The following is a 27,122-nucleotide window of genomic DNA, read 5'->3' as shown; positions in this document are numbered from 1 at the left end:
TTAGTGTTAGTGCAGAGTCTGAAGTACAATACGAAACGATGCAATCTATATGTATATGCATATATATATATATATATATATATATATTTATGTGTGTGTGAATATTGATGGATTTTGACAGCAAAGGTTTTTTAATAGATTGCGCATAGCTGTAAGAGCAGCACTAATCAACCATAATATGTGCATATATATAGATGTGTGTATAGGTAGTCTGGAAGGTATTCTAATAAAATATAGATATTTTGTTGGTAATTGAATTAATAAGTAATTAATTTGATTTTTTTTTATATATATATTTTCTTATCGTTTATATTTAGATCCTCAAATGTACCTATGCGTGTGTGTGTTTAGAATAAATCAGTCAAAATTTATATTTTGATCGTAACCCAAACAAAGCAAGGCGAAAATTAAAATGAAATCTGTCGATAAGCTGGGCGGGTACCCAGCACAAAAAATGGTATAACGAATGAAACATTTTAACAAATAGGCATATTTAGCCAAGATCTCAGAAATCTTTGTATAACCCGTATACTATTTTGTACGTAAGTGTGTATGTGAGGGTGTGTGTGTGTGGGTGTATGATGTGTGAATGTGTTTGTTTCTGAAAGTAAATAAAAATATGTTAATCGAGCACAACGAGAAGATAAGAGCCGAAGATATATGATATGAAGCAACAAAATGTTAACAAGCGCTAAAACAATAATTGAGTACAGTAACAGAATATTCAAAAGGAAAATACAAAATACAGAATACAAAATACAAAAATATCTCCTCATTCCCAGTAAGAGCTATAGAGCGAGTCAATCGTTAAGGATTCACTCAAAATAGGGCTTTTGTCCAGTTGTTATACTAGTAATCATAAAAAGAAAGGAACACACATCGTGTTCGATCAAGAATATTTGCAATGTTTTTTATTTGAAGAAAGTCAGCAATGAAAACGAAAATAAAATTTGATATATAGTACAATACGTGCATGTGTTTACATAGTTTACAAACCCAGAGTTGCTTTGTTTTTACTCATGCTGTTACCCAATTCGATTCGAATAGAGCGGCTAAGACAATTAAGCTGTTTAAGTTAAGCCTGGCTTTGAATCGGGGACAATTCATGAAATATTTTGTCGTTTTAGTGTTAACGTACTTATATATGCATATACAAAAATTAATAAAAACAAATGTCTGTGTCGCTTTTTCTATATATATAATAATAAAAGAAAACAAAGTGAAAATGAATTACCAAGCGTTTTTTTGCTATTTCAAAAGATTTTCTTTTCGTGCGTTATTGCCCGCCTTTTGCATAAGAGTGGGACCATGCGTACTAAAGCTAGAAATCCATAAGAACCAACTCGAAGGAACTCTTGTCTCGCTCTCGCCCCCATTTTGTAATATTTATGGCGGCAATTTGAACTAATAGTGAAGCAAGTGTATTTAATCTCGCAACATTTCAATATATATGCGTACTTATACATATTATTTTCTGATTAGGTGCAAGGTGCTATATGCAAATTATCGCACAGTGATTATTTTTGTGCAGTGAAAAGATCATCCAACAGTTGTTTTGCTGAACTGTATGACCATAATTCAGGTGAATTAATTTGGCATTTTACTCTTTCCTGCAACTCTTTCCCAACAGTCTTAAAAGTGTATTTAATCTTATGTCAATGTCAACATATGACAAGGATATAATGTGACTTTAATGTACTACGCGTACGTTATCGATGCACGAATATGGGCCATGAATAGATCAACCAGAAGCTGATAAGCTCTGCAACCCGTTCTCGTCCAACTAGTTGGGCGTGAGACCCCGCATAACCTGGAGCTTGTGCGCTGCGACAACAACTGCAATGGAGGTCAATAGAGGCGAGTGCATTGATCTGAAGCGAGAGCGCGAGACGTCAACAATTGTCAGCGAAGACCTTGCCGTGTGGTGGGCTGGTGGGCGTGTCCAGCTTGAGGAGCGACGTGCGCTAGAACGTTACTTCTTCAATAATCCCGAATTCGATGATGCCGTGCCGCCCAGTTGCCTGTCGTACAAAGAGCGCTACGAGCATGTCCTGGCTAAGGGCACCAAATTTATAGCCAAGTTGCGGGAATGGCAGGCAAAGGATAAGCAGGCTCAGCAGCAGGACAAAGACAGCGTGGACCTTCAGCTGATATACGAGTTTCGCACACTGCTGTCTGGCCCATTAGCGACGGCGCTGTTCCAGCAGAGTTTTCCGCTGCGCCTGCACTTCGCGATGTTTATGCCCACACTGCTGAACCAGTGCAACGAGGAGCAGCAACGTCGCTGGCTAACACGCGCCTGGCACATGGATGGCATTGTGGGCACCTATGCCCAGACGGAGCTGGGCCATGGCAGCTATATACGCGGCTTGGAGACGCGTGCCGACTATGATGTGGAAGAAGAGGAGTTTGTTCTCAATACGCCCACAATAAGCGCCTACAAATGGTGGCCCGGCGGATTGGGCCACACGGCCAACATGGTCGTCGTGCTGGCCCAGCTCTATATCCGGGGCAAGCATCACGGCCTGCAGACGTTTCTAGTGCGCATACGGGATGAACAGACACACGAGCCGCTTCCGGGCATCGATGTGGGTGACATCGGCCCCAAAATGGGCGCCAATGGTGTGAACAACGGCTTTCTGGGCTTCCGCAATGTACGCATACCTCGCGACCAGATGCTCATGAAGAACGCACAGGTGCTAGCCGATGGCCAATTCAAGCAGGCTGCACATCCGCTTCTCATCTATGGCACCATGGTCTTTGTGCGTGTCATCATTGTGCGGGACGTAATGTTTCAGCTGCTCCAAGCAGCGACCATAGCCACACGGTAAGCGCGAGGAGTTATCCTAGCATGGATTGTTCACATTGTTTCGTTTGCCTTCTAGCTACTCCGCCGTGCGTCACCAGAGTCCCATTGACCCGAATGCAAAGGAGCCGCAAATCTTGGATCATTTGACGCAGCAGGTTAAGATCCTGCCGCAAATAGCTCGCGGGATCTGCTTCCGCTTGGCAGCGGACGTCCTCTGGGCTTTTTACCAGCGCGTCATGAAGCAACTGGAGACAAAGGATGGCTCAGGCCCGTTGGCGGAGCTGCACGCACTTAGCTGCTGCCTCAAAGCCGTCTGCACTCAGGATGCTGTCGAGGGCATCGATGTACTGCGCAAATCCTGCGGCGGGCATGGTTTTATGGCATCTGCCAACTTTGACAGCATCCATGGCTTAGCTGCCGCCGCCTTCACCTACGAGGGCGAGCACACAGTGCTGCTGCTGCAGACGGCACGCTTTCTGATTCGCCAATTTACCGATTCCCTTAAGCGCAAGGTGCTGCCCGCCAGCGTCACCTATTTGCGCAATGCAGCGCCTTTGAGCTGGGGCGACAATCTGCTCGAGAATGCAGCCCGTGCGCTGGAGATCAGCGCCACTGGTCAGCTACGCGATGCCTGGCAATGGCAGCAGGAGCAGCGTCAATCGCATAGCCGCACGGAGCACCAAGTCAACAATTTGGCCGGACGACGACTCGCAGCGGCGGCTGCGCTACACGGTCACGCCTACTTGGCACGCAACGCCCTGCAGCAGCTGGAACAGCTGAAGAGGAGCACAAATCAAGGATTGTTTGAGCTCCTGCAGCAGCAGGTGGAACTGTTTATATTGGACACATTCCAGCGACAGCTGGGCGCCATACTCAAATGGAACAGCGTCAACGGACAGCAGCTAAAGCAGTTGGAGCAGCGCTATGAGCAGTTGCTGGGCATACTCCGTCCCAATGCAGTGGCTATAGTCGATGGCTTTGACTTCCATGATCGTGTGCTTGGCTCAACGTTGGGCTGTTGGGATGGCCGCGTGTACGAGCGTCTGTTTGAGGAAGCGCGTCGCAATCCGCTTAATCAGGAGACTGTCAATCACAGCTATCATACGCATCTGAAGACCCTTTTGCAGCCGAGCAAGCTATGAGGCATTGTGACTGGTCTCTTTATTGTGGATGAGCGGGAAACAACACAGAAAGCAAAATGGATTAAGCTAATAAATTAATTATGGAATATAATATATATAAAAATATATAACATTTAGAACATCTTCTTCTTAACCGCCGTGTAGCGCTCCATGTAGATGTCATAGCCATCGAGATCGGTGAACTGTTTGGAATTAAACAGATTACCATCAACGGCTAGATTGCATATCTTTGAGTCCTTGAGGATGCGCGGCGTCAATGCAATCGCCTGCAAGCAGTTCTCCTCGAGCCGCAGCGTCTTAAGCTTGGGGCAATCTGCGATTTCCTCGGCCAAGACCGAGATTTGGTTTTGATTCAGGTTCAGCTCGGTTACATAAAGGCTGCCCACCTCAGAGGGCACTTCGGTGATTTGATTTCGCGACAAGTCCAACACATCCAGTTGCTTTAATCCACAGAGCATCGAGGGGAATTCCTTGAGCTGATTATTGCATAGGTTGACGGTCTTGAGGTGGGTGCAATTGTTTAGTGACTTAGGTAGCTTTGTTAGGAAATTGTTCATGAGGAGGAGCACCTCCAGTTTGAGCAGCTCCCCAACCACCTCGTGCAATTCTGACAGTCGATTGCCGCTTAAATTGAGATGTTTTAGCATCGTTAGCCTACCCAGTTCTTCGGGTATGCTTTCGAATCTATTCTCCGATAAGTCTAGAGTCTTCAACACATTGGGATATGATTTTAGCTGCGGCGGGAACTCCTGCAGCCGTTGCAATGATATTTTTAGCACACCCGTCTTCTGTGCCGTTTCCAGATGCTGTTTTATTTGTTTATTGCCCATGTCCGTGCTCCTGCTCAGCTCTGAGCTATTGATGGTGGATATTGATCTCATATCGATATATATATCGATATCTCTCACTTGCAAAAATATGCGATGTTTTTTCGATGTGACACGAACGATGCTTATGGGCTATTTAGCAATATACATACAAATGTTTTGAATTCAAAACAAATGTGCACAATTTTAAAAATAGAGGCCGAAATTCTGACAAAAATGTGACCGAGGAGCTGTTTCGGGGCATATCGTGGACAATAAAATTTCAAATCAGGAATCGTTTGTAAGAGAACACAAATGTTGATGTATGCATGACTTAATAAAATAAAATACTTAAATATTAATAGAAAAAAAAATAAAAATAAAAAAATGAGAAATGCAAGTTCAATTAATTACATTTATTTAATAATTCTTTTAACACGTAGCTTTTTTATTGTAATTTAGCTGAATAGGTACAGAAACAGATCCATTATCACAAAATCTTATCAGAAATAATTTGAAATAAGTGCTAGAAGATAAATTAATATGAACATGTACTCTTTATATGTATATAAACCATTACGCGATAGTTAATCGATAGTTCTTAACAAACACAGCAATTCGCGTTTTACAATACTTTGAATATCACCACTGCTAAAGCTGTCATAAAATACAAGCGTGGACTCGCGGACTGCCGCATCGAAAGCATTAGAGGGTATTCATTTTGGTAAGTTACGATATGGAAAGTGCATTCGAAATACTGCAATTGTTAACGAGCTGATTGTAAACACCCGATCTTTTCGTACAGTGCACGCTGTCAAACACAATATCACGCCTTTATCCAACGCAAGTGGCTGAACGTGAAGCACGCGCTACTTACTGTTGCAAACGTTGCGAGTGACCAGTGAAGAACCGGTGAAGAAAGCTGTGATTTCTATCAAAAGTTGAGATTGAAAGAGCGTTAGCAATGCCCAAGGACACGATAACCAAGGTGCAGGAGTACAAGGACTCGCTGATCACTAAAGCGGAGACTCTGATCACGAAAGGCTTTCCCGAGAAAATCGTCGAACTGAATGAACTACTATCCACCGCCATGTTCAACGAGCGCAACTTCAATGAGGTGCATCAGGATTTAAACATTCCGGTCATGGCACCAATTTTGCTTAACAATCATGACAACGACGGCAATGCTAATGATGATCATCCCATGCCCAAGCGGGCGCGTAAGGACGACGTCTCCGGTACCGCCGTATTGGGCTTACCCGCTGGCACGGTGCCCTGCAACAAGCCGCTCTGCGAAATGATCAAGGTGGTCAAACCGATCATACGTAAGCTGGTCGAGGACTGTAAGTAGCTATCATTTCATAACGTAAGCTGTAATTAATGCCTCTATCCCTCTCTCTTTCTCTTTGTTTTTCATTAGCGAACCTACTGAAAATGTGGATTTCCTTTATGATTCCCAAAATTGAGGATGGCAACAACTTTGGCGTTTCAATCCAAGAGGATACACTGGCCGAAATCCAAACAGTTGAGTCTGAGGCCGCTGCTTTCTTCGACCAGATATCCAGATACTTTCTCTCTCGGGCCAAGGTTGTCTCAAAGGTGGCCAAGTACCCGCACATCGATGACTACAGGCGTGCGGTTGTCGAGCTAGACGAGAAGGAGTATCTTAGTTTGTGGCTGGTGGTGTGCGAGGTGCGCAATCGCTACTCATCGCTGCATGATATAGTTATAAAGAATCTGGAGAAGCTGAAGAAGCCGCGCTCTTCGAACACTGAGAGCTTATATTAGAGACGCCCATTTATTATTATTTGTTTCTTCAAGTTAACAACAGACCACACGCCTCCTCCTCCTTAAAACAAAATAGGAAGCCAACCGCATCCCAAACCGCAACAGCATCCCATTCTGGAGACCTGGTCCCATCAAAGCGGGGATCATACAGTTAAACTAAACAGTTAAAATACACTCGAAATTTCCATAAGAAATGGTTTGTTATTCATTAAATAGAGGAGAGTTTGCAAGAGATCTAATCAGTACGAGATCAACTTTAGACGATATGTTACAAGCGGACAGTTGTTCTTAAGGACAATTTAATGTAATACAAATATATTTGGGTATCTAGATAATAATCTAGATTAAAGTAATATACAAAACGAAAGTTGATGCTAATTATAGATTCCAAGCAATAGCTTAAGCTATACACACATAAACGTAAATAAAAACAAATCAAAGCTCGGTCGCTCTTAATAAAAAAGAAAAGAAAAGAAAAGATTATTACAAATTAATAACAAATTCTTGAAAATAGGCTTAACTTATAATGAAACTTGTAATAAATATGGGGAGTACTCGCAAACTTGTATACATAAGGCATGTTGCGTTTATATTTATATAAAAGCTAAAATTTGCGAGTTGATTTTTGTTGCTCTTGTTTCAATTAGCTGTTTCTAAATTGCATTAGTGTGAGACGGGAGCCTGTGCATATAGGGAACAAACACATACACAGTTGTGTGCTTGTGTGTACCACGTGACTTGGTGAACGGATGGGGCGGGAGCTGGGGCACGGGGGGCTCGGAGGTGTTCGTGTCCTGCAGGTAACATAAGTAACTATGTTTTAATTATCGGTGGAAAACAATAATAATAAAACACCCAACAATTTTAACACAATAAGTATTTGCGGAACTATACACAGACAATTTGCCGTGCAACAATCAAAGGCTGGGCCGTCACAAGATTAAGCTGCGTCATCGTTATGAATTTTGGTTAGCTGCTGGCTTAAAAGATTTGTATGAAAATGTAGCAAAAAAACCAGGCGATCAGCAGTTAACAGAAAATCAGCACAGAACAAATTCATTGCATATGCACCAGGGGTAGCATGCAAAATGTTAAGCTGACAGCTAAGTTACAGGCGACTGTTAAGTTGCAGCTGCGACTCACGTAAAGACATAAGCTAACAGCTGCAATCCAAGTAAAAGCTTTGAGCTTCTGCTAAACCAAAAGAAGAAGCGAGCTAATGAGGAAGAGTAAAAGAGAGAGAGAGAGAGAGACATAGAGTGAAAAGGCACGTTTTGTTATACATTTCTTTTGTTTTTGTTTTATTTTTTTGCTTGTTGTTTGTATTTGTTTTTATTTTTGTTTTGTTTGCTTTTTAATATGTTGTATTTAATTTTATATTATTATTTTTTAAGCTTACAACTTAAGGCATAAAGTTACAAACTAAAACTTAAGAGCTACACATCGGTCTCTTTACTGGTTGTTTATCAATCGAAATCAGCTCTAGCCATATATATTCATGTGTATATGTAAATGTATATATATAATTGTACATAATTATATATATACATGAATACATATATTTATATTTATATTTATTTTATTTTTATATTTATTTGAATTCTTTATCGAACATGCATTCAAAATGTTTTTTCTTTTTTCTTTGTATCTGTATATTTCGTATCGTAAATTTCATGCTCAACAGAACAAATATTAAAAAAAAAAATAAACAAATAAAAATAATAAACGAGTTGGCTCAAACTATCGACTTTGTTGCTGTTGTTAGTACATATTGTTAATATATATTTATAAATAATTTATTTCTTTTTTTTTTTTTTTAATATTTGTGTTTGTTTTACATACATTTCCATAATCTTTGTGATCATATATATCATTATCATGTTTTTCTTTTTGTTTTGCTTTTGCTTTGTTTTGTTAATTAAAATTCGATAACTTTTATTTAATTTTATCTTTCGCTTGTTGTGGCTTGCATTGAAATTGATGTATTATTTATATTTGTATGCACATATCTATATATATATTTTTTTTTGTATATAAAGGGATGTATATGGAACTGCGCTTCGTTGTGTTCAGGCGACTCTGTCCGTAGTTATGAGTTCGTCGGCTACTTGACTCAGCTACCATATATGTATATATATGTATATATGTATATATACTTACGTGCATACACATATACACACTTATATATAAATACATATATATATTTAAATATAAACATACACCTTTATGCACATCTATATATGTTGTATATTTTTTGTTTTCACTCTCATTCTATATATATATATATATATATATATATATATATATATAAATATATATATACATATATATATTTATTTATTTATTTAAAAAAAAAGTAGGGGTATGCATTACAAGGTTACATGTGTGTGTGTATGTATCCATGTGTATGAGTGTATGACTGTTTATATACACACATATATACATACACACACACATACATACACAATCACACACACACATATATATACATATATCATATGCCCATATATGCCTTGTTCTTGCTCATTTCAATGAATCGTTTTTTCCTCTTTTGTTTTTTTTTTAATATGTTTAATATAAGTGTATTTATGTACGTATACATACATATGCATACAAATGCATGTCTATATATATTTTTATGTATTTATTTTATAAGTTTCTGTTAATATTTTACAAATGTTTGTTGAATAAGTCTTAGCGTTTTGTTGTGGTTTTTATATTTATTTTTTTTTTCTTTTTTCATTCTTTTTTAGTTACATTGTGTATTAAAAATATTTAATTTTGTAAATTTTTCTTTTTGTTTTAACTCTTGTTTTAAAATGTTTTGCTTGTAAAAAATAAGTTAAAAAAAAACATAAACGGTAAAATAGCTAAACACTAAAACTGCATTTTTTTCATGTTTTTGTTTGTTATATAAAAAAATATGCATATGTATATAATAATAATAATAATAGCAATAATAATAATAATATATATATAAATTGTATTGTATATATTTATATATATTTGTATTTGTTTCTGTTTTTGTTTTTATTTAACTTCGACTTACATAATCTTTATAATAATAAACGTACATAATTCAATAGCATAAAGCATACATCGTATATATATATACATATACATATACATACACATACATATACATATGCATATACACATATATATATATTTATGCATCCATAGGTGTATAAAAAAAAAACAATTCTTCATAAATTAAAAACTTACACATAGAAAATAGTAAAAAAAAATAGTAATAGATAGTACAAAAAGTAATTATTTTATATGTTTAAAATTATTTTTAGATTTTATGAAATTTACAAAATATTGTTTAAATTAATGTTTTTGCAAGTGTACTATATCATATATAAATTTATATATAGATATATCTATATAAATTTACTTGTTTCCATTTATGTTTATCAATTTTTTTGCTTTTACTTTTGTTTTATTTTTTTTTAGATTTTTTCTCTTTTCTAAGAACAGCCCAACAGTGTGTGTTTATTTTCAGTTAATATATAGTTTAAATTTAGTCGTTTAATATATATGTAGTTATGTAATATAATTTTCATCTTTAAATGTACATATCCATATATTTATTCATATATTATATATATATATATATATATATATATTGTCACTACATTTTGTTTCCTTATTTTTTCGACTCAAGTTCTGAGGTTTCTTTACGTTTGGGCTACAAATGACAACAGATGCACATAACTGAAAGGTCAAATCGAAGTACGATAACGAAAAGACTGACAGAGTAAGAGAGAAGGAGAGTGAGAGGGACAGAGAGAGTGGCACACAACAATACACAAGAACAGTGTGAGACAGAGACAAGTATGTGCAAGAAAGAGAGAGTGAGGTGAGCGCGAGTTAACATTGATCGTAAGGAAGCGTCGCGTGGCGTTGTATGAGGGAGTGAAGCAGCAGTTGCTGATTCTCTTTATATATACATATATGTAAATGTAAATGTAAATATAGATATACACATACACATACACATATATAATACATACACATTGCGTTTAAGCATGTGCTCTACGATAATTTTAAGATTTTGCTTGCCTAACTACAGTTTGCATTATTTAAATATTTATTTATTTTTGGTGCATGCGTGCGTGCGTGTGTCCATTAAGTTTGTATGTGTGTGTGTGTGAAGTCAATCAATGTAAGGGAGTAATAGGAAAGCGGTTCGATGGTCGGTCGGTCGTTCGGTCGGCTTTTTAACAGAAATGCAAGGTAACTATCTGCTCCAAATGCACCGACTCTTTACAAATATGCGCTCGTGAGAGTGCGTGCGTGCGTGCGTGCTTGTAGTTGCGTTTCTTCTCTAACTCTCTTTGCAGCTTTTGCTCAAAGCTCTTTTACAATTTGCATTTGCGCTCACACCGTGTGCTTAGAAGAGAGGGAAGGAGAGTTACTAGCTAATTCGGCTAACTGTTCCAACCGACCGTCTCTCTTAGTTTGCCGTGCTCTCTTTAAAACAGGCGAATCTTAACTGTCATCTATTAATATTTCCTCTTATTCTTATGTGCATTTTGCTTTCTCTTTAATGCAGTTAACTGCGTACAGTACATACATAAGCTGTTGTTGCTGTGTTGCTGTCTGTTATCGATCTCCTTTAATTGTTTTTAATAGTAGCCGTGACCAGCGCCAGCACCACTGCCAGCGTTGCTTGCATAGTGGTGCGCAGCTGCAGCGGCGGCGGCTGCTGCTGCTGCCGCCGCCGGATCAGCATAATAATGCGCGCGCTGTTGTTGTTGCTGTGCCAATGCTGCCGCTGACGACGTCGACTGCAACGGCGGCGGCGGCAGCAATGCTGTCGGCTGGTAATGCGCCTGATGGTGGCTGCGCGGCGAATGCAACGACTGCTGCTGCTGTTGCTGCGGCTGAGGCAGAGGCTGCTGATGACGTCGATAGCCGGCACTGGTGGCCCAGATATGCTGCTGTTGCTGTTGCTGTTGCTGCTGCTGTTGCTGTTGGTGCTGGTAGACGTTGGCTGCGCTGTGTGGATTGGCTGCTGGAGGCGCCGTCGCTGCTGCCGTCAGACTGCGCATGCCGGACGACGACGCCTGCAGTCACAACTAATCTTCGTCGCTAAGCGCCTCGTACTTCGATGACAGCAGAGGCTTTGGTTCGCTGGCTGCAGCTGCCGCTGCTGCGGCTGCCGCAGCGACGGCCAACACGCTGGCATTCAACGGACCACCGTTGCCACCGCCGCCGCCGCCGCCAGGTGAGGTGCATACACCTGCGTTAGATGAAGCGCCGCTGCTGCTGCCGCCACCGCCCACGACTAAGCTGACGCCCGCTGCTGCTGCGGCGCTCGCTTCGCTCAGCGCATGCGCCGCCGCCTTGGCGCTCAAATGGCTCGGCGGCGCCGACTGATGGGCCAGTGGCAGCACCGTAGGCGGTGGTAAAGGGCCAGCAGCACCCGGCACATTCAGCGCGCTAAAGGGATACGCATAGGTGCTCGCTGCAAAAGCATTCACCGCCGACGGCGGCGGTGGCGGTGCCGCGTGATAAGCGGACGCATGATGACTGTTCGTGCCACCGCTAGAGCTGCTCGCCGAGCGCCTTCCACTGTCCACCACCTCGTACTGGTTGGGTGTCTTCCTTGAGACGCTGATCTCTGGCTCTTTACTTCTATGCTGCTGCTGCTGCTGTTCATTGTGGGCCGCCACTGCGACGGCATGGGCGTGTGCCATGTGCGCCACCTGGGCGTGCAGGTGCTCCTCTGCATTGCGATTCTTCACGTAGCCAGTATCATGGCGCATGGCCTCCACAATGCGATTCTTCACATAGTTGTCGAAATTGGAGCCCGAGCCGCTGCCCCCGCCGCCGCTGCTGCTGCGCTGCTCGCTGCCGACACGCGGTTCGCTAATGCCACGCGCTTCGCCGCCTCCGCTCGATTGAGGAGGCGGCGGAACAACAACACCACCACCACCACTGCTGCGTCCAACCACAGCGCCGGGTGGCGCAGCAAGGAAATAGTGTGTGGGATCGGCGCCAACAGCAACGGCGGCCTGTTGCATGATCAAATCGTGGGCATACTTGCGTGGACTGACCGCTTGGGGCATGCGAATGATGTTGCGTGCATCCTCGCCAGGCGTATTGGCACGACCGCCGCTGCCTGGCAATGGGCCGCCGCCAGCGCTGCTATTGCTGCCGATGCTGCCGATGCCACTGCTGCCGCTGCTGCTGCCGCCGTCGCTGCTGCTGCCGCCGCCGCTACGCACGCTGCCAACGCCACCGCCAACGACATTAATGGGCGATTGCTTGGCACGCTCAGCGGCCGCCGCAGCAGCGACTGCCTCCTCGGCCTTCTGCTGCTGGCGGCGATTCTGCTTCCAGCGATCGGGCGTCACTATGGCCTGCGTCTCCTGCAGATAGGGCAAGAAGGCGGTCCGCAAATGCGGAGTCGGCCTGTAGTCGTTTGCAATTATCGTGTCTGCCAGCTCCCCGAACGTGATTTTCTTCGTGTACATCTGCTGCTGTGCAGTGGATCCGCTGCCCGCCTGCGAAATGGGCGTGCCATGATGCGGAGGCGGTGCTCCCTGCCCTCGTAGCGTGCCGTGCACAGAACGTTCCGAGCTAGACTGCGATTGCTGTTGCTGTTGGTGCTGTTGCTGTTGCTGATGTTGCTGCTGTTGTTGCTGCTGTTGTTGCTGCTGTTGCTGTTGCTGCTGCTGCTGCTGCTGCTGTTGCTGTTGCTGCTGTTGCTGCTGTTGCTGCTGCTGCTGAGTTGGAGGTTGCTCCTGCTCGAGGTCAATGCTGTTGACATTGGGCGAACTGGAATTCGCCTTGCCATTGTTCTCGGCGGCCATGAGCGAAACGGCAGCGCCTTCATGTGACGGCCGCAGGTCGCGCTGATACTGCAAAGAGGTATTCAATTAGTAGGGGTACTCGAGAGCTGAGCATCTCAAGGATCACTCACGTAGGTGGGACGCGGTATGTCGCGGGGCAGGCTGCTGAGCTCGCCGGTCCGACTAATTTCGTGCTTGATGATCGCATCAATCAGAGCCTGAGCGCTGAATTGCCCAGGCGCATCCTCTGACGGCTTGCTGCCGTGTGCCTGTCGATAGTAGCTGTAACATGAAATGATAGGATTATTGATTGAGTGATTGATACAAGCTCAATTTGCTGCAAGCTTATACGTCTGCTTCGCTTCAGTCGAACTGCGTGATTGATTCAGATTGAGGGCTGTGTGTAATAGATATTAACTGAAATTCTATTTAATTCATCTAATTATTTTAATTCGGATTTGATTGATTGCACTTGATTGAAATAGCTTTCTTAAAGTTGTCAAATGTATTTCTTTGATTGATTGATTGATATTGGCAATCATGACTCGACTTGAATTTAAAATTGAATATGATTGATTGATTGGTGGATTGACATAGTACAAGCCAAGGATTGACTGTTCGCCTGTTTTGAAGCGACTCATAAGATTGATTGAATGATTCTTTGATTGATTCAAGCTTGATTGATATAGTCTACTTACGCATCTCGCTCGCGATCAGGTATGGTGCGCGGTGGCCCAGTTTCGGGCACCGGACCACGTATGTAGTGACCGTGTCCACTATGGGCATGTCCATGGGGATGGCCGGGCGGAGGCACAACGGCTGCGGCCAGCATGCGCTCCACACGTCGGCTTTCGCGCTCTCGCTCCTCGGCGCGCTCTTGCTCGCGACGGTCTTGCTCGCGGCGCTGTCGCTCCTGTTCGCGCTGTCGCTCGATGCGAAGCTGATTCTGCATTTCGCGATCCCGCTCAATGTGATTATGATTGATCTGGCGCTGGTCCCGCTTCCCTTGCTCTATGCGACGCTGCATTTCGTACGCGGCAGCCGTACTCATCTGCCTGTACTGCTGCTGCTGCTGGACCAGCTGCTGCTGCACCGCGGCGGCCATATGATGGTAGCCCACCAGCGAGTCGGTACGATAGCGCAGATCATGGTGAGCAGCTGGGGGCACCGCCTGTCCGGATGCCACTTGCGCATGCGTTATTATCTGGCCGTGCGTCGATGGTGGCGGCTGTGGCTGCGGCGCCGGCTGCGGCACTGGCGATTTGTCATCCTTCTGCGACGGCACCGGCAACTGCGGCTGCTGCACGGCCACATCCACGAACGAGGCCAAAGCATCGTGGCCAGCTGTTCAGATCGAGGGAGAGACAGAGAGAAAGAGAGAGAGCACACAATATTAAGATGACATTCAGTATGTGATTCACTTTGAGTTGCTAGTTACCTGGTGGAAAGTTGTAGTTGACAATGTGCATGCGACTTGGGGGCGGCGCAGCGGGCGAAGGCGGCTTCGAGCCTGTGTTGTGGCGCTGAATGACGCCTTGCCGCTGCGGCGGCGGCGTGCGATGTGGACTGGGTGTGCTGCAGACAGAGAGAGAGAGAATTTAGTAATGAGCATTTAATAAAGACATATCTAACGTTCAGTCAGTCAATCTATAAGTCCATATGGCATTGGCAGTCAATCAAGATAATCAACCAAGTTATCAACCGGTCAGTCAGTCAGTCAGACAGACAGTCAGTCAGTCAGTCAGTCAGACAGTCAGTCAATTAGTCAGTCAGTCAGTCAGTCAGTCAGTCAGTCAGTCAGTCAGTCAGTCAGTCAGTCAGTCAGACAGTCAGTCAATCAGTCAGTCAGTCAGTCAGTCAGTCAGTCAGTCAATTAGTCAGTCAGACAGTCAGTCAATTAGTCAGTCAGTCAGTCAGTCAGTCAGTCAGTCAGTCAGTCAGTCAGTCAGTCAGTCAGTCAGTCAGTCAGACAGTCAGTCAGTCAATCAGTCAGTCAGTCAGTCAGTCAGTCAGTCAGTCAGTCAGTCAGTCAGTCAGTCAGTCAGTCAGTCAGTCAGTCAATCAGTCAATCAGTCAGTCAGTCAGTCAGTCAGTCAGTCAGTCAGTCAGTCAGTCAATCAGTCAGACAGTCAGTCAGTCAGTCAGTCAGACAGTCAGTCAATTAGTCAGTCAGTCAGTCAGTCAGTCAGTCAGTCAGTCAGTCAGTCAGTCAGTCAGTCAGTCAGACAGTCAGTCAATCAGTCAGTCAGTCAGTCAGTCAGTCAGTCAGTCAATTAGTCAGTCAGACAGTCAGTCAATTAGTCAGTCAGTCAGTCAGTCAGTCAGTCAGTCAGTCAATCAGTCAGTCAGTCAGTCAGTCAGTCAATCAGTCAGTCAGTCAGTCAATCAGTCAGTCAGTCAGTCAATCAGTCAGTCAGTCAGTCAGTCAGTCAGTCAGTCAGTCAGTCAGTCAGTCAGTCAGTCAGTCAGTCAGTCAGTCAATCAGTCAATCAGTCAGTCAGTCAGTCAGTCAGTCAGTCAGTCAGTCAGTCAGTCAATCAGTCAGTCAGTCAGTCAGTCAATCAGTCAGTCAGTCAGTCAATCAGTCAGTCAGTCAGTCAGTCAGTCAGTCAGTCAATCAGTCAGTCAGTCAGCCAGTCAGTCAGTCAGTCAGTCAGTCAGTCAGTCAGTCAGTCAGTCAGTCAGTCAGTCAGTCAGTCAGTCAGTCAGTAATCGATCAGTTCATCAGTTATTAGTCAATCAATCCAAAATCAAGCAAGTCAATAGGTTAAGCTGTCAATCGAGCTATCAATCTGTCTATTAACTACTCTGTCAATCAGTCAATCAGTTCACATAAATTATTCAGTCAATCAACACAAGCACTCAATCAAGCAGGCTCTCTGGCAAGGCCAGTTAATCAATCAATTATCAAAGATGTCAATCAGTCAATCAGTCAGTCAGTCAGTCAGTCAGGCTGAGAGTACATCCACATACCTGTTGGAATGATCTGCCGGTGAGGCGCGACTGGAATATTCGGGTCGTCCGCGAGGCTGCGGCTCCTTCTCGTAGCCCGGATAGACAGCGGAGCTGCCGCTGATGCTGTTGCGTGGCGATGGCGACTCTTTGTCAGATCCAGAGCCGGCGCCACCGCCAGCACTGCTGCTGCCACGGGACACATTGCGCTGCTGTTGGCCCTGCATCTGCTGCGAGGTGTGGTAGTCGTTGATCACAATCTGCCGCGAGCTGAGCGCCGAGGCCTGCTCGACCGCACTGTAGGGTGAGCGGGAGTAAGGCGATCCGACGGTTACGCCCACGCCATAGCCCTGTGGCGGCGGCGCCTGCGGCGAGGACTGCTGTGGCGGTGGTGGAGCCTGCGCGGGACTCAAGCGCTGCGAGCTCTTATAGAAGTCATACCGCTTGCTGTCCATGTGATGTGGGGGCAGGTGAAGCGGCGTACCCTGCGTAATGGAGCCGTGCTTGCCCGTATCCGGGCAGCTGCCAGGCGGCGTTTGACGCACGAGACTCTCGTATTTGGGACTGGGCAGCGACGATGGCGCAGCATGCACAATAATTTGCTGCTGCTGTTGCTGCTGCTGCGCGCTATTGGCGGGCGTGCCGTGGGTTATGGAGCCGCCTTTGACTAGCTGCAATTGCTGCTGCTGTTGCTGCTGCTGCTGCTGTTGGGCAGCTGATTGCTGCTGCTGCTGTTGCTGTTGCTGCGGCGATGGCATCTGACTGTGCAAGTGCTGTTGCTGCTGCTGCGGACTGAGCTTGGGCGGCAGCTTGGAGACCCGAGTCGGCGGTGGCTGCGGCTGGGCGGGCGGCGGTGGCGTTGGACGCGTCATTTGGCTTTGGCCAAGTGGTACAGGTACGGGTTGCACATACAGCGAGCCCGGCTGTGCCGGTCCAGGTGCTGTTTTGACCACGCCTACGCCCACACCTACGCCCACGCCGACGCCGTGCAGCTGCTGATAGGTCAAATAGCTGGAGGCAGGCGGCGGAGCAGACAAAGTGGGCAATGTCGCCTCGCCCCGATACATGGATGAGGTGCGCACAATGTGCTTCATTGCACCACCCATCGACGGCGGCGGCGGTCCATGATGCCGGTCCACAGAGCTGGCCACAGAACTGTGCGACAGTGGGTGGGTGTGTGGCGAGTGGCCTTCACGCGGCGTCTTCTTAATGCTCAAGTCAAGCGTCTGTGGCTCTGGCTCTGGTGGCAAACGCTGCTGCACCGGCGGTGCATGCACCGTATGCGTTGGCGGCGGTGCGGACTGCGTGGGCGGTTGCTGCTGTGCCGCCAAATGACTGCCAGACACATTATAGATGATCGTCTCTGGAGGCGTCGGCGTAATAGCGCTCTTCTTCAGCACCGGCGTAATGGTAGCCTTATCCACGCTGCTCGACAACTGTTGCTGCTGCTGCTGCTGCTGTTGTTGCTGCTGTTGCTGTTGTTGCTGCTGCTGCTGCTGCTGCAGCAGTGGATGTGACATGTGCACATGATGCGCGGCAAGATGTGAATTAACCACAGATAAGGTAGCCAAGTTGTCACTATTGTTGCTGCTATTGTTGTTGCTGTTGGCATTGTTGTTGCTGCTGCTGTTGCTGATGTTGCCGCTGCTGCTGCTACTGTTGACAGAGTTAGGCGGCGGCACAGCACGCGAGCTCAACTTTTGCACAGAGGTGCCATGCGGCAAGCCCGCTGACTGCTGTTGCTGCTGCTGCTGCTGCAATTGTTGCTGCTGCTGCTGTTGCTGCTGCTGCTGTTGTTTATGCAAGGCATTGCCATCTTGTCGATATTCACGCACTATGGTCAGTTCCTTGCGTTCCAAATTATTGTGCGCCTGCTGCTGCTGCTGTTGCTGTTGTTGCTGTTGCTGCTGTTGTTGCTGTTGTTGCTGCTGCTGCTGGCTGACTTGCTTGCCCTGATTGTTGCCTGGCAGCTGCGGCCCTTTGGCCTGCTGCTTCAGCTGTCGCTCAATTACGGAGAAGACACAATCCTGCACATTTACTGGCTCGCGGCGCAGGCTCATGGGTCCATTCGGCTGCTGCTGCTGTTGCTGCTGCTGCGCAGTTAGACCAACAGTTGCTACCGTTGCAGCATTTGGTGGCTGCAGCCCGGCCACATTGTTGTTGCCATGCCCATGACCATGTCCGTGTGGTGGATGCGCATGCGCATGCGAAACCGCGTTGAAGATCACTTTGGGACTCTGTCGATTCGCTGGCGAATTCTCATTCTCCTCATCCGCCGTCTCTGTCGCTGAGGAGTCGTACTCCTCGCTGGTCTTCTGCTTCTTCGGTGCTTGGCATGCTGGGGGCAGCAGGCGTTCGCTGTCGCTGCCACCAACTGCTGCTGCTGCCGCCTTGGCGGTCATGCGAGTGGGCGTAATGGTTAAAGCGGCGCCGGATGCATCTGCCACGCTGCGTACATTGACAGCTCCAGTGGGTTGTTGTTGCGGCTTTTGTGGCGCTGGCGGCGGCTGTGGCAGCTGCTGTTGTTGCTGTGGCAGCTGCTGTTGCTGATGTTGCTGTTGCTGTTGCTGCTGCTGCTGCTGTTGCTGCTGTTGTTGCTGCTGCTGTTGCTGCTGCTGTTGCTGTTGCTGTTGCTGCTGTTTGCTCAACTGCGACTTGTGCCGCTGCAGATACTCGGGGCTTTCCACGGATGCAGTGTCCGAGCCGCCTGGCTCGCGCTCATCACAGGAAGAAGTGCTCACGTCGGTCTCATCGCCTGCGCTGGCATCGCCGCCACCAACGCCGCTGCGACGTCGGTCCTCGTCGGTGAGATTCAGCAGCGGATCGAGTTTGCGTCGTATGCGCATCAGGCAGGCGGAACAGCAGCGTGTGGCATGCAACTTGATCTGGAACTCGGCCATCAACGGATCCCGCAACTCGGGCGCCAACTCGAACAGCCGTGTGGGTATATTCCTCAAACGCTGCGCCCGATCCTTGGGATTGGGGCACGTGGGCAGCGGACAATTGGGATAGCGGTTGCGCACCGACTTGCATTGGCAGCTGTTGCAGACGCGTGCGCCCGCTGGTATCGTTTCGTCTGGAATTGCATATTGCTGGCCACGCCCCTTCTTCAATGGGCGTGTGCGCGGGCATGCCTCCGCCTTGCAAACAAAACAGCTTGCCAGTTTATCTAGAGAGAGAGAGAGAGAGAGAGGAGAAGGCTGATGAGTAAAAGTTAAGCAAACACATTTTATAATAAAAAGCGATTTAATTAAAGTCAAACTGGAAATGGGAAAAACTGGGCGAACGGTAAACAATTTACCACTAGGCAGCCACTGCTCGGACGAAGGACGTCGGGCGAAGGACGCCTTCATTAAGCCACTTAACAAATAATGAGCAGCGAGAGCGGCAGGCAACATCAGCCAATTGAATATTTTAAAATTGTTCGCCTTGTTTGCCTCCACAGAGCCTCGGGTGTGGGCGTGCCAGTGGCTGGGTAAAGTGGAAGGCAGCTATTAGCCGAGGTAAGAAAATGCTGCGAACAAACTTGATAAGCGTCAACGAGTTAAGAGTAAACCTCAATTTATATCGATAGTTATCGAGTATGTTCGATAGACGAAAGATGTAGGTGCAAGTGATCGACTAAGTGTTATCGGTCGTTATTTTACAAGTTATCGATTGCTCACAATATTAACAGCAAATAGCCAATCGATAGCTGGTTATCGTTTGATCTATAACTGTTATTGCTGCTTATGTTGAATCAACTACACTAATTTGCTGACAAATGTTCTCTGTTTATCGATTGTTATCGATAATTATAACTATCAGATTGTTATCGATTGTTGAAACATTTTAAATTACATTAAAGCCAATGGACTGCGATCGATACACATTTATCGATTGTTAGCCAAACTAATCGATTCTAATGGGTTCTGTTAAATTTTATTTAGATAATCATTCGATTACTCAGCACCCTTTCGATGCGCCTCAGCTTCAAAGAGCATGCGAAAATCCCCAACGAAAATAATAAAAGAATCCCTTAAAATGCTGGCCATGTCTGAATTTGTGCTGCATTTGTGTTTGTCTTAGTTTTTTGTTTTGCCATTTAATATTTTTACAATTTTAATGATGTGCAAATAGAGACAGAGAAGTGGAGGGAGCAAGCGAGACAGAGAGAGGCGCGAGTGAGCGAGAGAGAACACAATGTGGCGCGCGCGTTTAATCAAAATCAATGTAATTAAAATGAAGACAAATAAAACATTGAGCTGCTGCGACTGAAGGGGTTGAGTCTGCCAGTGCCACTGCCAGTGCCAGTGCCTTTACCAGTGCCTGTATCTGTGGCTGTATTCGTAATGGCAAGGGAACTTAAGTAGCTGCCAGCAAGCAAAATCAATCAACGTTTAAATGTCAGAGACAAACGTTAAGGCTCTCGCAAAAGTCGACGTCGACGTCGACGTCGTCGTCAACGTCAACGTCAACATTCGCTGACCAAATAACAGTCTTGCTATCATATGCTGTTAACCACCCAGACCCACCCAGCGTTGCATGCTGCCTGCGCGTCACACCCCACAGCTTGTCGCGCCCTCATTTGGCAGCCAACGTGCGTTCGACTCGTCTCTGTGGAATATGAAAATACATCAAAGTAGCCAAAGCCAAAGCCAACAATGACGACGACGACGGCCTCATTCGCGTCCACTTCCACTTCCACTTCCACTTCCTCTTCCTCACTCCCATTCCCTTGCTGCTCTGCATTCTCCAGTTCGTCCTTGTCCAAACTCCCTGCCCTCCGTCCTCCTTTTCCTCCTCCTCTACTCTGCATTGTCCTTCATTTTCATTTCGGGCCAAGTTAAAAAAAAATATGCTTTTTGCGGGCGCAAAGTGAAGCGTTTAAATTTTAATAAACCACTCATTTTAATTTTGATTGTCACGGGGCAAAAGAGTGGGGATTGCTCTGTGAAGCTGGGTCTGGGACTGGAGCAGGGCTGGGGCTGGGTCAGTCAGTCAGCCAGCCAGTGGATGTCCTCTCCAGCTGCCATTCGCTATGGACTGTCCCTTATCCTCCATGTGAACTTGCGCTTAAATGAATTGAATCTTTGCATTGGAATGAAACTGAACCTGCTCTTAAGAACACTTATGAACTGGTTCCGAAAAGAACTTGGTGCCGAGTTGCATTACAAGATCACTTTTAATACCATTTGGAAGTGCCAACTTGAGCTGGCGTCAAATGTTTCTCAACTGTTTGACAAATGAACTATATAAGCCAATGTTGCCAGACTGCAATAATACAACTCGATGGCAACACTGGCACACTCGGCACAGTTTGCGGGCAAACTTTTGCCAATGTAAATAAATGCATTTCGAGGCTCAAAGGCTTGAAAGTTAAAAAGGCACTTAAATCGATTTGTCGTTGATCAATTATCGAATAACTGTGAATTGATTCAGCTGCTGCGCTAAAAAGTAGGCAATGAAATAAAAGGTTGCCTACTTTTTTGCGCTGCGGCAACGAAAAGGCCATTTAAACTGATGGAGATGAGCGGCGGCGCGGGGCGGTCATCAAAATGCAATTATAAATTGCAAATTAAATAGAATTGCAAAATAAATATTTAATATTAATAACAGCAAAAACAATTAAATAATCACGAAAAAAATGAAGCAAGTAAATGAATGAAAATGCAACTGAAATTGCAGGGCAACAACAACAGCAGCTCAAATAAATTAATTAATAAAAAGCCAATTGGTCGCTTGCATCCCATTGAGGCAGGACAGCTGAAAGTTGGCAGCTGGCTGCGTGGCATGTAACGTGCGTCATTCTGCGCCTCGTTTTTGTCTTGATTTTTATTATTTAATTTTTGATTTTTAAAAATTTATGTAAATATTTAATTCACTTTGGTTTATTCCGACTCCCACTCCCTACTCATCCACTTCCTTCCGCTGTGCACCCAACGAAAAAAAGAAGAAAAAGGAAAACACCCGTGGTCAACAGTTCAGCTGCACTTTTTGTTCTTATTTGGGTATCAGCAAATTGTGGAAAAAAATTTATGAAAATAAATAAAACTGACGCGAATATCAGCAAAATTGTTTTCTTGCTTAATGTGCATTTTGTGACAACCCGACAAATTTTCAGCTGTTGATGATGATTTTGTAATTGTTTTTGCATATGAAAAATAACGGCAAGAAAATAAGACACTACTCCATATACATATACATATTTGTCACTGAAGTCCCAAATGTGTTCAATTAATTAACATGATTGATTAGCAGTGCGACAAATGAAGTGAAGTGTACAAATGCATAGCGATTACAATGTCGTTATCGACACCTATGTCGCCTGACCACAGAAAAAAAAACGCTTACATGTCACTCGATGAACACACACATACACATATATACGCAAAAAGAGTGAAAGAGAGAGAAAATCCAACAATGCAATTAGCCAGACTTTTATTGTTGTTGCATCAATTACCTAAAAATTAAGTCAACTGTAATTGATATATATTAATGGAAATTTGTGTTAATTAAATACTGCCTCATTCTGACACACATTTATATATATGTGCATATAGTGTGCATGCCTGTGTGTGTGTGCGTGTGTGTGCATGTGTACATACGTTTTTCTTTCGGTAAGCGACCAATCATAAGATGTTTTCGTACCAGGCGACATCAAATACTCTCAGTCAACAACAAAAACTTGTCTGCCTTCTCTCGCTCTCTTTCTCGGCCCATAAGCTTTAAAGTACTTAATTCAATCAACATTATTTCTGTTGACCAGCGGCTGCTGCAGCGACGTCGCCTCTCTTTGCATTTCGATCAATTTTATTAATAATTCAATCAGTCAAAAATTATTTGAAACGCCCCAAAGGAAAACAAAAAAGTTTTCTGCTTTTTTATTTCTTGCTCGTTTTAGCGGCTGCTGCGCCGACCGCGACGTCAACGACGACGCTTATATTGTATGCTTTACTTTGCTTTGATTTCGCAGCCGACATATCGCTTAGAGAATGAGAGCGAGTGAGAGAGCGCAACGCAAGATGAAACACCAAGAAGGAACAGAAGAGGCGACGGGTCGAACGTCGAACGTCGAACGTTGAGTTATTTGCACAGCGCGGTCGTAAGAAAAGGAAGCAAAAAATAAAAACCAAAAACAAACCAGAACGAAAGCAAATCAAAACGACAAACAAAACAAAACGAAATGCGACGTGGCGCAGCGCAATATGGCAAGGAAATAAAAAGGAAAACATGAAATAATTCCATTAGTACAATTTCTTTTGCAAGTACAAAGAGTAAATATAGCTAGTCGCTCAGCAGAGTGGGAGAGCCGCATATGGTGTGCGTAAGTTATTGAGAGTATGAGTGGTATGGGAAGTGAGTAGCCGAGTGAGTAAGTGAGTAAGTGTGTTGAGTAAGTGAGCGAGTGAACGAGTGACTTAACTCATAGGCCTACTTTACCCGCTTACTTTTATTGACCTATTGCCCATATCCTTTGCTAAACAATATTTGCAATTAAACTTGAGCAAATGTCAATAGTTGTTAGCACCCAAACAGATATTAACCGTTGGACCGAAGGCGGTGACGGTGCCAGCGGCGGGGCTTGTTCTCTGCGGCTCCAATAAACTCTGCTGCAGCAGCACAAAATTGTACACAAACTACCAAAAATGTATTTAACTTTCAATTAGACAATTGAAAATAACAACAAAACAGTCAAAGAGTCGAATAAGAAGAAGAATATGAAAGCTAAGGGAGACAACAAGTGTACGAACTAACCAGTTCCGAGAAATATTTGTAAAGCTCACGGCGAACTAATTTCAATTAGCTTGTTTGATTTATCAATTACATAAACTAGTTCAAATGAAGAAGATTCTTTATTAGTCAGAACTGAATCGGTTCGCACGTAGAATTTGGCTACGTATGCAGAAGCATTCGGCCTTCCTCTTTCACATATACATACTTGTCTATCTGTGGTGGCGAGTACAATCAAAAACAAATTCAATCAAATTTACAAACCACATTTAGCTAACGAGTGCCGACAACAGCAACAACAACAACCGCAAAACAAACGAGCAACATCCACAGCAACAACTGCGGCCAATTAAAAAATATACGACGCGCGCACAAAAGTATGCAACGAAGGCGGACGTCAACAGCGACGGACGCTAATTAGCACCATTGGGAATTTACGCTGGCAGAAAACTTGCGTAAGCGAAAGACAGCAGCAGCAGCAGCAGCAGCAGCAGCAGCAGCAGTAGCAGCTAGCAGAAGGAAGTTGCCAGCCAACTTGTGCAAACATCAAAGAGCAGCAGCAGCAGCAACGCCGACGTCGACAGCAAGCAAAAGGAATTATGTGCATAAATGCCGACTATGACACTGACGAGCGCATATACACACACACTCATGAACACACATTCAAAACACAGTTACATGCATGCATAACTCTCTTAAAACACATGTTCGAGAGGACGTGAGTGCAAGTAGAACTGGAAGGAAGAGAAAAAGAAGACGGGGCGCCAGCAGATAGCAGAACACAAGTCATACCTACAAACATATAATTGTAAATACAGTTAATATGAACGTAGCGTCGCTGCTACTGCGCTGTTGCTACTGTCGCTACTGCTGCTGTAGCCGTCGCCTCGCTGGGCCACTTTTAATTTACGAAATGGTGTTGATTTAACGGCAGTCGTCGTCCTGACAGCGCGCGCGCCTTTGCTCGCGCCCAGCCAGCGTAGGCGTCTGCAATGTAGGCATGTAACTGTAGAGTGAGAGCGAGCATAAAAAAGGTAGAGGGAGAGAAATGGAGGGAGTGCCGCAAGTCCAGCGTGGGCAGCACAAAAGAAACTTGTAAAATTCTGGGCAATTGTGTGGCGGACCAAGCAAGAGACAACATTATTAATATCATCATCATCATCATATTCATCATTGCCATTCCTTTCGCTGGCTTTGGTTTTCACTGAGCCTTTGCCACATTTGTTGTTGTTGTTGTTGTTGCTGCTGCTGCTGCTGCTGCTGCTGCTGCTGCTGCTGCTGCTGCTGCTGCTGCTGCTGCTGCTGCTGCTACTGCTGCTGCTCTTTCATTTTTTGGTAAACGATTTTTACTGATTAATAAAAGTTACCGCCGCACACACACGAGTCAAAAACTGCGCCAGCGATAATCAAAAGGGTGTGCAATTTTAATTGAGCAATTTAATTACATATGTAAGCAAAAGCCAAACGACAACAAGAGCCAGTGCCAAAGTGAGTAACAGACAGAGGAGAGGAGAGGAAAGAACGAGAGCGAGAGTAAGTGAGTGAGTGAGTGCAGAAGTGGGTTTTGCGTTGGCTTACAGACGCTCGCTCACATAATTAGCAAGCAGGGCGGAGAGAAGCTTCCGTTCGCTGTGTGTGTATGTGTGTATGTGCGTGAGTGTGTGTGTGTATGTGTGTAGGTGTAGGTGCACACTTTTTGTTTGTGTTGCGAGAGCTTTCATTTTCGGTATTTAGGTTTAAGTTTGTAATTAGTTTGTCAGCGCCTGCGAGTAGCGGCAACAGTTATTTTTCCTCTTCCCCTTTTCCTTCATTTTCTCCCATCACTAATTTTTTTTTTAACAAGCTGAAATTGTGAAATTTTAAAATTGTTTTGAAGGCTTCTTCAAATTTGGTTATCGAAACATAATGTGGCATTAATGGGTGTTATACTTTGCGTAATACTCTAGAATAACTGAAAAATAAGCTAAAAAGCTGTGAGTAATTTCCGAAAAGAGATTTTTTAGGCAAAATCCTTCAACTGCCTGCATTTGCTGTGTGTATTTGGACTGTAAGAGGAGTAGCGTGTACACTGGGAATCGGGTAAATACGCGAATGAGAGTTGAGTAATTATGATTTACTAATTAGCAAACACACAACACACTCCTACACACACACACGCCCGCACAGCTGACAAACTTTGGCAGCACGAAAACTGGACGCGAAAATCAAAACGTGTCTGCCAATTGCAATGCCCAAGGAGAGGCAAAGAGCGAGGAGGCGAGTTGGTTAGAGGCGCATCGTATGTGGGACAGAGAGGGGCAAGCAAGGGGTGGTGGAGGTGTACACAGTCCGAGCGACTAGCGCGTAAGTCTATTAATTAGCTATAACTGCAATGGCTGCTACTGCAGCAATGGTAACTGCAATTGCTATTGCGTGGCCCACACATGCCGCTGCCATGCAAGCCCCCTTTTAGCTCCGCCCCTGAGCAACCGTTAGATTTGTAACGAGGATTTGCGTTTTTGCCTTTTGGGGTGTGTGAGCGCGAGAGCGCGCGCGTGTGTGTGAGATAACGAAGCAAGTGTTGTCTGTAGGCTGCACACCCACACACGCACATTGCAATTGCTGCTGCCGTTGCTGTTTGTTGTTGTTTTGGTCCAGCACAAACAATTAGCGTAATTTCAATTTTGTTCAAAATTTTATAAGCAGTCGCCGCTGTCTGTATGTGACACAGCCCTTACTTTATCAGCCCTTACTGCACCCTGCACTCTGAACTCTGCAACCTGCATTCAGCGCACTCTTGCTCCCTCTTTTGTTTCTGTTGGTTTTTGGGGACATTTAAGCCGCTGGCAACAATTTTGTGCGCACTTTTGACAGCCCAAAGCCCCAAAAACCCAACACGCGCACTCACACACCCACGCACTCACACACACAATCACACCCACCAATTTGCCCTTAGAAAAAACTGCAGCTTGTAGTACATCTATTCGTCAACCCTTCGACCCTCTCTGCACTGATTACGCGTCGCGTTCATCAATCAACTTAAAATGCGAATTAATAAACAAAACAAAACAAAACCGTAAACCGAAAGCCGAAAACTAGTTTTCACAGCTTATATGTAGCTAAAATA

At 45.0% G+C, this 27,122-nt stretch overlaps 4 protein-coding genes across 5 annotated transcripts in view; 2 read left to right on the top strand and 2 right to left on the bottom strand.

Moving 5' to 3' along the window:
* The first annotated feature begins 1,504 nt into the window (after positions 1-1,504).
* On the top strand, positions 1,505-3,956 carry LOC111602421 (probable peroxisomal acyl-coenzyme A oxidase 1). Of its 2 annotated transcripts, XM_030224021.1 has the most exons (3): positions 1,505-1,582; positions 1,677-2,827; positions 2,886-3,956. In XM_030224021.1, exons 2-3 carry the CDS (start codon positions 1,842-1,844, stop codon positions 3,949-3,951), a joined length of 2,052 nt encoding a protein of 683 aa, XP_030079881.1. In that variant the 5' UTR covers positions 1,505-1,582; positions 1,677-1,841; the 3' UTR covers positions 3,952-3,956. The 2 variants fall into 2 exon arrangements, with proteins under 2 accessions (XP_030079881.1, XP_030079880.1); XM_030224020.1 differs by having other exon boundaries at positions 1,505-2,827.
* An 89-nt stretch (positions 3,957-4,045) lies between these two features.
* LOC111602409 (leucine-rich repeat-containing protein 57) lies at positions 4,046-5,048 on the bottom strand. The gene has a single exon (XM_023319440.2). It carries the CDS (start codon positions 4,830-4,832, stop codon positions 4,065-4,067), a length of 768 nt encoding a protein of 255 aa, XP_023175208.1. The 5' UTR covers positions 4,833-5,048; the 3' UTR covers positions 4,046-4,064.
* Positions 5,049-5,382: 334 nt separating this feature from the next.
* LOC111602411 (proteasome activator complex subunit 3) lies at positions 5,383-6,739 on the top strand. The gene is made up of 3 exons (XM_023319441.1): positions 5,383-5,481; positions 5,563-6,100; positions 6,178-6,739. Exons 2-3 carry the CDS (start codon positions 5,722-5,724, stop codon positions 6,543-6,545), a joined length of 747 nt encoding a protein of 248 aa, XP_023175209.1. The 5' UTR covers positions 5,383-5,481; positions 5,563-5,721; the 3' UTR covers positions 6,546-6,739.
* Positions 6,740-11,610: 4,871 nt separating this feature from the next.
* Positions 11,611-27,122, bottom strand: part of LOC111602422 — a 49,302-nt gene continuing 33,790 nt past the window's right edge. The window contains 8 exon segments of the mRNA XM_030224014.1: positions 11,611-12,707; positions 12,709-12,776; positions 12,830-13,207; positions 13,244-13,420; positions 13,483-13,633; positions 14,050-14,695; positions 14,790-14,926; positions 16,325-19,472. Of these exon segments, the coding sequence (XP_030079874.1) occupies positions 11,633-12,707; positions 12,709-12,776; positions 12,830-13,207; positions 13,244-13,420; positions 13,483-13,633; positions 14,050-14,695; positions 14,790-14,926; positions 16,325-19,472 (5,780 nt within the window). The 3' untranslated portion in view covers positions 11,611-11,632.

This window comes from Drosophila hydei, unplaced genomic scaffold, assembly GCF_003285905.1.
Source record: "Drosophila hydei strain 15085-1641.00,03,60 unplaced genomic scaffold, DhydRS2 tig00000333-arrow-arrow-pilon, whole genome shotgun sequence".
Classification (NCBI taxonomy): Eukaryota; Metazoa; Arthropoda; class Insecta; order Diptera; family Drosophilidae; genus Drosophila; species Drosophila hydei.
Note: the sequence above shows the minus strand (reverse complement) of the source record. Positions and strands in the feature narration are given on the sequence as shown.

What these genes read in the sequence shown, in the direction of transcription:
- LOC111602421 (XM_030224021.1), top strand. Translation starts at nt 1,842, where the DNA reads ATGGAGGTCAATAGAGGCGAGTGCATTGATCTGAAGCGAGAGCGCGAG. An exon ending in GCAGCGACCATAGCCACACG is followed by an intron (nt 2,828 to 2,885) that starts GTAAGCGCGAGG and finishes TTTGCCTTCTAG; the next exon opens with CTACTCCGCCGTGCGTCACC.
- LOC111602409 (XM_023319440.2), bottom strand. Translation starts at nt 4,832, where the DNA reads ATGAGATCAATATCCACCATCAATAGCTCAGAGCTGAGCAGGAGCACG.
- LOC111602411 (XM_023319441.1), top strand. Translation starts at nt 5,722, where the DNA reads ATGCCCAAGGACACGATAACCAAGGTGCAGGAGTACAAGGACTCGCTG. An exon ending in ACGTAAGCTGGTCGAGGACT is followed by an intron (nt 6,101 to 6,177) that starts GTAAGTAGCTAT and finishes GTTTTTCATTAG; the next exon opens with CGAACCTACTGAAAATGTGG.